We start from the raw sequence: 9,491 nt of genomic DNA, 5'->3' as shown, positions 1-9,491 counted from the left end.
CTCTCTCAAGGCCCATTCTCACCTTCTTCTCTTGCTCCAGAGACCCTTCAAGCTGATAAAATATGTATAAAACAATATTCGGAGTAACCAATTTACTGTAGCCTATTTTTAGGATATAACACATTTTGTTGTAATTTTTATGAATTCCTATTTGATACTCACATCATCAACTTGCTGTTCCAGTTTGGCTTTGGTCAGCGTGTTGACTTTGTCCTCCTCACTCTGCAGGTCATCCAGCGTTTGCTGATGAGCCTCCTGCAGAGCCTTCTTCTCCTTGGTCAGCTGGCAATGATATGTGCTGGATTGTGCTCTTGATCCTCACATCTCTCTTCAGCATCACCAATAGTGTCTTCTTGCTGTCAATGTGTCAATATATTGTAAGTATATACAATTCTCCAAAGTTCCGAAGTTTGTTTGGTGGAAAAATATTTGGACACTACAAATGATCGAAAAATGCTCCACTGATTGTATGTATCTATGTCACAAGAATTTCTATCTCAATGTTCAAACTGAACTATTTTATAACTCCATCTGTATCCTAGAGGTTGTAAGGCTCTAGTTATGAAAACAGACAGAATCCCAGCATACAATGATCAGTTCTTTATTCAGAGAGCGCTCTGCCCCCAAAGTGCAGAGCAAGTCCTTTTATTCACACACACAAATTCTTATCATAGGCTACTCCCTGCTTAGACAGGCTGTATTTTTCCATTAGGCCTCTACATGGTTATATCGTCTACAAGTCTCTCGCTTCCCCTCCCTAGGTGGGGACATCTGGTTTCCCATCCGACCCCTGCATGTATAGCTGCAAAAGACCACAATGTCCTATTTCTAAGTCTAACTAAGCTACACACATCATCAGATTATAGTCTTATGATTCTAACACATTTCACACAGTTATACAGTTTCGGGGTGGAATACTTTAGTCATTACTTTAAACATTTAAAATCTTCTATCAATCCACCCTTTGACTAAATAATACACACATACAATAAATGTATTTCTTGATAAAATACATAATATTAAATCATATCATGCTAACAAACTCTACTTCCAATCATAACTCTTCTTGTTAGGATTTTCGTTATGATCTTCATTGAAAGGATAGCATACTAAACATTAAAAATGGTCTCATTCAATGCAGGTTCATCAGGATTAAAATCTTCTGCATCATCAACCAAAACTGGAGGCATGTATCGTTCATCCCATTGGTCTGAATTCGGGAGCGGACTGTATCTCACCATCTGCTGGGACACAGCTTTCTCCAGAGTCCTAGAAACAAGACCTCTCACACAAGGGATTAGACAACATCCACAGAGTACCAACATTCCCATGCAGGCTATAGCCACCCCCAGAACAGAGGCCACAAAAATTTTCTAACTAAGCTACACACATCATTAGATTATATTCTTATGATTCTAACACATTTCACACAGTTATACAGTTTCGGGGTGGAATACTTTAGTCATTACTTTAAACATTTAAATGCTTCTATCAATCTATTTAGCAAATCATGTCTCTTTTCTCTCTGTTTTTCCATCTCTCTTGTTAGCTCTAAGCTAAAAGCTAACTAGAAAGGCCATTTGGACCAAAGATGTGACAGCAGCAAAGTAACTGTAGTGCAGTTAAAGTTACTCACAGTTTGGACAGCGAGCTGCAGGTCATTCTTCTCTTGGAGAAGGGACACCATCTTTTCTTCCAGCTCCTTTTTACGAGCTTCAGATTTAGCATAAGCCTCTTTAAGCTTCAGGAATTCTTCCTTCATGTTGGCCATCTCCTTATCAGTCTTTGCTGACTTCAGCAGAGGTTTGATCTTGAAGTACAGCTTCATCCAGGGCCAATTCTTGACACCCATGAAGGCACAAATGTTCCATTGGATCACAAGCAAGGCATCCCTGTGAAATTGAATAGAATTAGCTTTTTACACAACCTTTTCCACCTTCACCATATTGCCTGAAGAAGTTTGATCTATTCTTATTCCATCCTGCGTTCAACTATTTTCTGGAACTCAATTCTGGCAAGTAGACCACGTGATCAGGCCTGGAGGCCAGTGATGATAAGAGCCAGATGATTGTTTCTCATCTCCTCAAGGGTAACCAGGAGACCAGCCTTGAAGAACACCTAAAGATACACAAAGGCCATAATGTGGTGCTTGGCTCGTCGTGTATTTGGTAGGATTGCATTTTTCTTCCAGTTGACCATAAATAACTTTAATGTGGTATCCCCCAGATAAAAAATAAACTTGGCAGTCATGTTTAGATTGCTGATGTCTAGCCTCTGTAGGAAAATGGCACAAATTGACCACAGGGTGGCCCTGTAATGAGCAATTGATTTTACAACTTCAGACCCAGCATGTTAACCAAGAGTTACACAATTTGGCAAGGTCTGTAAAAGCATGTACAGAACATATGGCCAAAATGCTTTTAAGTATCTATCATTCCAGTGTTAATACTAATTGGAATTATTTTGCACTATGGCCTATTTATTGCCTTACCTCCATAACTTGCTACATTTGCACACACTGTATATATATTTTCTGTTGTATTTATGACTTTATGTTTTGTTTTACCCCATATGTAACTCTGTGGTGTTGTTATCGCACTGCTTTGCTTTATCTTGGCCAGGTCGCAGTTATAAATGAGAACTTGTTCTCAACTGGCTTACATGGTTAAATAAAGGTGAAATAAAAATAAATAAAGTAGCCAGATCTGGATGTACTACATGGTGGCGCTATACCAAGTACACATTTGTATCTCTTGACTTGACCCATTTGCCCTAAAGACAGATGATATGTAGTAAGCATGTTCAGTGGTATATCAGCAGTTATTTCAAGAGGCATTGCTCAGGTTGACCTGATCGTGGTTGTCACGTACGTTGAAGGACGGGACAGAACAAGGCGCAGCGTGATATACGTACATGTTTATTAAACCAATAAACACTCGACAAAACAATAAAAACGAAACGTGAAGTCCAAGGTAGCACACACAACATTCCTCACAAGGAACAAGATCCCACAACTAGACAGTGCCAATAGGCTGCTAAAGTATGGTCCCCAATCAGAGACAACGAGCGACAGCTGCCTCTGATTGGGAACCACACCGGCCAACATAGATCCACACATACTAGAATACAACATAGAAAACGCACAACAAAGAATATACACACCCTGACTCAACTTATAAGCGTCCCCTGAGTCAGGGCGTGACAGTGGTGTTTTGGTAATATACTGCTTGGACCTGGTAATTGCTGCTGTTTTTCCATCCTGGTCCAACAGGTCTTATTGCTTTTCATCTATTTAAATAATTGACCTTAGTGTGTTATAATCTGTAATGGGTGTGGTCAATGTCCAGAGAGCCCAGGAGTTTTTCAGCTGCCTTCATGTTGTCCATGAACTGGCCATCAGGGGTAGCATTTGGATTGAAGATGTGGTATCTTAACAAAAATAAAAATGCATGATTTCTACCTTTGTTTGAAGTCAGCATACAGGATCCTGTTGTGGAAACCCTTTCTGCAGATCCTGATGCCTTCCAGCACACTGTTACAGTGCAGCTGGTGCATGACCAGAGGATTCTCCATGGCCCCAAATCAAATACAAATCACATTTTATTTGTCACATACACGTGTTTAGCAGATATTATTGCGGGTGTAGCGAAATGCTTGTGCTTCTAGCTCTGACAGTGCAGTAATATCTAACAAGTAATATCTAACAATTTCACAACATATACCCAATACACACAATCTAAGTAAGGAATAGAATTAAGAATATATACATATATGGACGAGCAATGACAGAGCGGCATGGAGTAAGATACAGTAGAATATTATAGAATACAGTATATACATATGAGATGAGTAATGCAAGATATGTAAAAAATATTAAAATGACTAGTGTTCATAAAATGACATGTCTCCTGAGTGGCGCAGTGGTCTAAGGCACTGCATCGCAGTGTTAACTGTGCCACTAGAGATCCTGGTTCGAATCCAGGCTCTGTCGCAGCCGGCCGCGACCGGGAGACTCATGGGCGGCGCACAATTGGCCCACCGTCGTCCAGGGTAGGGGAGGGAATGGCCGGCAGGGATGTAGCTCAGTTGATAGAGCATGGTGTTTGCAATGCCAGGGTTGTGGGTTCGTTTCCCACGGGGGCCAGTATAAAAAAAAAATGTATTCACTAACTGTAAGTCGCTCTGGATAAGAGCGTCTGCTAAATGACGTAAACGTAAATGTTCAATTTCTTAAAGTGGCCAGTGATTTCTAGTCTATGACTATAGGCAGCAGCCTCTAATGTGCTAGTGATGGCAGGAGTCTTGTTCTCGTTGGGGATGAGGCAACGCACAAAGTGGGGGTGAGTAGACCTCAAATTGGTCATGAGTTTACCCAAGTTCTCCTGTGAGTATGACAAATGTAGAATTTTCCATCAGGGAATGAGTCTCCAAGTACCTCACGATTCACCACAGCATTTAATGCGAACATGCCAATCCAGCACATACTGGCATCTCAAATATAGTGCAAATATAATACATTTGTTAATAATCTTCCATGTGAAAACATCTGAAATATATTGATTTAAGCTCAGATTTACCCTGTGCAATGCAGACACAGTCTGGAAGGAAGAGCCTTTCTTCTTTTTTCCTCCAGCTGCTTTTTCTTCAGGTGCTGTTTGATAATGAAATAACAATTCAAATATACTAATATTACTACTATCATGGCGATTGTTATTTATTTTAGTGTGTTGTAGTCTTTACAGATAGAAACACATAGTACCTCCTTCTGCACCAGCATAGCCCACAAAGAGGTTGGCCAGGAACTTAAGACCTGACTTCTGGAACAGTCCGACCACAGTCTCATTCAGGGGGTCCTCGTTCTTCACCAGCCAGTTACCAATGTTGTAGTCAACAATGCCAGCATAGTGAACCAGGGAATAATGTGCCTCTGGTCTACCCTTAACAATCCTAGGCTTCTGGAAGCATGCATTTTTGCAGAGATGCGTATCATACAGCTTAGCTTTGAATGTAGAATCACTGGCCTTGGGGAACATGCACTCCTCTTCAAGGATGGACATGATACCCATGGGCTAGTGGAAGGAATATATTAAAATAAATTAGTGCTAAGGGAAAAGCATAGTGAATAAATATCAGAATAATTTCTGGTTGAAGCACATTTATAAAGATTGCTCTTGTAATGTTTGAAATCTCAAAGAATACTCTGTACACATCATATAAACTACTGCACAACTGAAGACACCAACCCTTTCAATGAGGTCAATGCAGGCAGCCAAGTCCATGCCAATGTCAATGAACTCCCAGACGATGCCCTCTTTCTTATACTCTTCCTGCTCCAGCACAAACATGTGGTGGTTGAAGAACTGCTGCAGCTTCTCATTAGTGAAGTTGATGCACAGCTGCTTAAAGGTGTTGAACTGGAAGGGAAGTTCACAGGTACTTTAATTTGTCAGCTGTGATGTTTTAGATTATTTGTTTCATGATGTGTCCTTTTTTAAAACAAATTTACATCAAACACTCATATCAAAGATCTCAAAGCCAGCAATGTCCAGCACACAAATGAAGAGCTGGCGAGCATTCTTGGTGTCCAGAGAAAGGTTGATTCTTATCACCATCCAGAGGAACATGTTCTCGTAAATGTTCTTTGAACGTGCACCAATAGAGTAGTACACCTACAAAATATTGAGAAAATAAATTACCAAAACATAGCCTCAACAGAAATGCATAGGGACAGTTTCCTAGACACAGATCGGACATAGTCCTGGCCTAAAAAGCATGTTCAATGGGGAATCACAGGCATGAAAATATTAGCAACTCTATACAGAAGTTTTATGTTCACATTTCTTTTAAAGAGTCACCTGGTTGACACTCTGACCTTTGGTGACCCACTCATTTCCTACTTTGACCCTTGGGTGACACAGCCCCTTGATTAGGTCAGCAGAGTTCAGGCTCATCAGATATACGACTTTGTCGACATCTAGAAAGGGAAAGTTTTATGATTGGAAGAGGCATGCTAACTAATTTAGGATTTTTCAGATTCAACTGTATATTGAAGTGAGAGGTTTTAAATCCTCAGCACTCACCCTCAGTGCCATCTGCCTCTGCTTGCTCCTCCCGCTGCTTATTCTTGAACTTCGGGTTGCCGTAGTGCATGATGGCACCAGTCAGCTTATAAATGCCATTCTTCTCCTCTTGGGAGAAGCCCAGCACATCAAAGGCAACCTAGTTCCAAAAAGGCCATTGTTTTGTATTGGAGAAAGAGTTGGATACAAGTGGAAAATTATCGTATGTACAGTATGTATATACCGTATTTTCCGCACTATAAGGCGCACCGGAGTATAAGCCGCAGCAGCTAAATTGAATGATGTGTACATATATAAGCCGCACTGGACTATAAGCCGCAGGTGTTTTAATGTTTAATTACCATATGTAAGGGTTCGTGCACAGAGGGGATTGTCGGGAAAGAGACAAACTGTCTCGCTCTCGTAATGTCTGTCTGTCTTGCTCTCGTTCTGTCTCTCGTTCTGTCTCTCGTACCACTCTCGGTTCCACTTTTACTTTTGCGCGCTACCTGTCTCACTCTTTTCCGGCCTCCAGCTTTTCCTGCTGGAGCCCGCCGCTTAAAGGTGGGAGGCGCGGACCGGTCATAGAGCCCATAGAGTTAAAGTTGGTGGACTGTAACCTGTAAAATCCATAGATTTAGGAGGTCTTCTAGTGGCCGTTAGCTGTAAAAATCCATAGATTAGCCGCACCGTTATATAAGCCGCAGGGTCGAAAAATTGAAAAAAAGGCGCGGCTTATAGTCCGAAAATTACGGTATTTTACTCACATCAGTAGCCATTAGCTCATCTGCATCATTAATGGAAGTTACAGCAATCTCTCCTTGGGAGATGAAGGCATAGTCATAGGGATAGCTGGTGATAAGTAACATCTCTGAAAATAATTGAACAGCACAGTTTAATTTGTGTTTGGGCTGTGGTATAGGTCATAACATAAACAGTTATTTATAAATAGACAGGACGGCAAATTAGTCCTGATCATGTTTTGAAAATGTGGAGATTGTTTTGTGTGCAATGGATCTCAGTGTGGCATTTAAATAATTGCAACTTTATCATGGACAAACTTAGCCTTAAGTAAGGCTTTACTTTGGAATGTGTCTCAAAGGAAATGTTACGACATAAATCACTCTATATTGTGTTGTGTGGTTTACGGTGGGGGATGGGGGTAGCACACTGCCTGGGCTGGCTGCACTGCATCATCAGAATTGAATTGGAAACTACAAAAGTTTCATTCAGAATTAACCGCAACCCAATCAGTTCGATGTTTCAATACTCACCCAGCAGTTCTGGTTTCTGTTGGGACAGGATCTGGTAGAAGATGTGATAGTTTCTCTCAGCCTTGAGCTGGAAAGTTACACGTGACTTCTCCAGAAGATCTGAGAAGTATGGAAGAGTTGTTTTGGTATTAATGTGTTCCCTGTCAAATAGATCTGTTCAATGCTGAGCAAATTGAGTATTGTACTCACAAGTCTCAATGTCAGCAGACGAAAGCTTCCCACTGACTCCAAAATGAATTCGGATGAATTGACCCTGTAAGGTATTGTCAAAGCAGAAATTAATGAGCACCCCAGTGGTGGCCGGTGCCGTTTAAGATGAGGGAGGACAATTTTAAAATATATATATATATATATATATATATTATGAGCATGGCCTTATTTCTATTACAGCATTATGGATGACTGTCATTCATATTCTATTCACCCAGTTCAATGTAACAGCAATAGGTTTAGGCTACTACATGATACTCAAATTTTCCCTATACCCATCATGAGGTTGTTACAACCTAGCCTATGAATGGAAGTTTACAACGTAGGTGTACACAGGTGGAGAGAAAACTTAGAGGTGACACGGACAGACAGTGAGTGACACATTCAATAATGCCTTGCACACTCTTGCCTGCATCTAGCTGATCTAGGGTGTAATCATTAGTCCAACAGTTGCAAACGAGAGTTTATATTCGACAAATTCAGGTATGTTTATCCCCATTTCGTTTGCTTCTGTTTTAGAAATGTTTTTCAACAGAATCGGGGGAATGAATACACCCCTGTTCAAGCGTAAACACAGTTCACTTTTATAGCAGCCACTTTGTATTCCTTCTCGCATCTATGCGCTCTCCTCCTCTCACCTTTCCCATTCGCAATGCACAACACATCAGCAGTATGTGACCAAGGCGGAAAAAAAATCCAAGCCAAACCATATCATAACTGCTACACACAGCCTACATTGTTGTCACCATATTAGCTAAAGTAAAGTCATAGTCAACATAGGTAATAGAACTAACGCGTTAGTAAACCAGCTACAATCATGCAGTAACATTACAGTCAGTAAGCAGTTTAGCACTTACACCGGTGGGCCCCGGTGGCAATACATTTGTAAAACAAAAAGCTTACCTTGACTTGGAAGAGTTCCAGTGTTGTGTTGGATAGTCATAGCCAGCTAGCTAACATAGCATCCCTCTGTTCGAGCAGGGTGTTTGAGTAGGTTAAACTAGCTATCTGTATTTGCTAGCTAAGTAAGTGAAACTGAAAGTGAAGAAAAAATTATGAAATCTCTCTCTCTCGCTTCTCCTTCATTTTGGAAGAAATTAATTTGTTCAAAACTGTTCAACTTTTGTCTTGCTCTCTCTTTGAGTCAACTACTCACCACATTTTATGCACTGCAGTGCTAGCTAGCTGTATCTTATGCTTTCAGTACATTCTCCGATCCTTTGATTGGGTGGACAATATGTCACTTCATGCTGCAAAAGCTCTGATTGTTTGGAGGACATCGTCCGGAAGTTGTTATAATTACTGTGTAAGTCTATGGAAGGGTGTGAGAACCATGAGCCTCCTAGGTATTGTATTGAAGTCAATGTACCCAGAGGAGGACGGAAGCTAGCTGTCCTCCGGCTACACCATGGTGCGACCCTACAGAGTGCTATTGAGGCTACTGTGGACCTTAATCAATTATTTGGTGATGTGAATATATTTAATATAGTTTTATCTAAAAAGGATAACTTTTTTAATGTTTTACAATTTGTATTTTTATGAAATTCACTGAAGAAGATGGTCCTCCCCTTCCTCCTCTGAAGAGCTGTCATGCCCTGACTCTGGGGACTCGTATATGTTGAGTCAGGGTGTGTATGTTCTATGTCGTGCATTTCTATGTTGGGTTTCTATTATGTGTAGATCTATGTTGGCCGGTGTGGTTCCCAATCAGAGGCAGCTGTAGCTTGTTGTCTCTGATTGGGGACAAAACTTAGGCAGCCTATTGGCACTAGTGGGTGGTTTGATCTTGTTCCGTGTTAGGTATGTAGTTTGTGTACCTTGGACTTCACGTTTCGTTAGTTGTTTTGTTGTTGTGTATTCGTGTCAAATAAACATGTATGCATATCACGCTGCGCCTTGGTCTGACCCGTTCCTTAACGAACGTGACAAGAGCCTCCACTGGAGCACC

At 40.9% G+C, this 9,491-nt stretch overlaps 1 protein-coding gene across 1 annotated transcript; it reads right to left on the bottom strand.

Moving 5' to 3' along the window:
• Positions 1-586: 586 nt before the first annotated feature.
• LOC311100041 (myosin-7-like) lies at positions 587-6,928 on the bottom strand (the record flags this gene model as incomplete). Its single annotated transcript, XM_084140783.1, has 9 exons — positions 587-1,892; positions 3,461-3,567; positions 4,578-4,651; positions 4,760-5,069; positions 5,244-5,414; positions 5,514-5,669; positions 5,856-5,974; positions 6,081-6,219; positions 6,827-6,928. The coding sequence occupies 9 exons, from the start codon at positions 6,926-6,928 to the stop codon at positions 1,568-1,570; spliced, it is 1,503 nt and encodes a 500-aa protein (XP_083996909.1). The 3' UTR covers positions 587-1,567.
• Positions 6,929-9,491: the final 2,563 nt, after the last annotated feature.

The sequence above is a fragment of the Coregonus lavaretus genome (genome assembly GCF_964263955.1).
Source record: "Coregonus lavaretus genome assembly, chromosome: 2".
Taxonomy (NCBI): Eukaryota; Metazoa; Chordata; class Actinopteri; order Salmoniformes; family Salmonidae; genus Coregonus; species Coregonus lavaretus.
The sequence above is the reverse complement of the archived record's forward strand: the minus strand, read 5'-3'. Positions and strand labels throughout refer to the sequence as shown.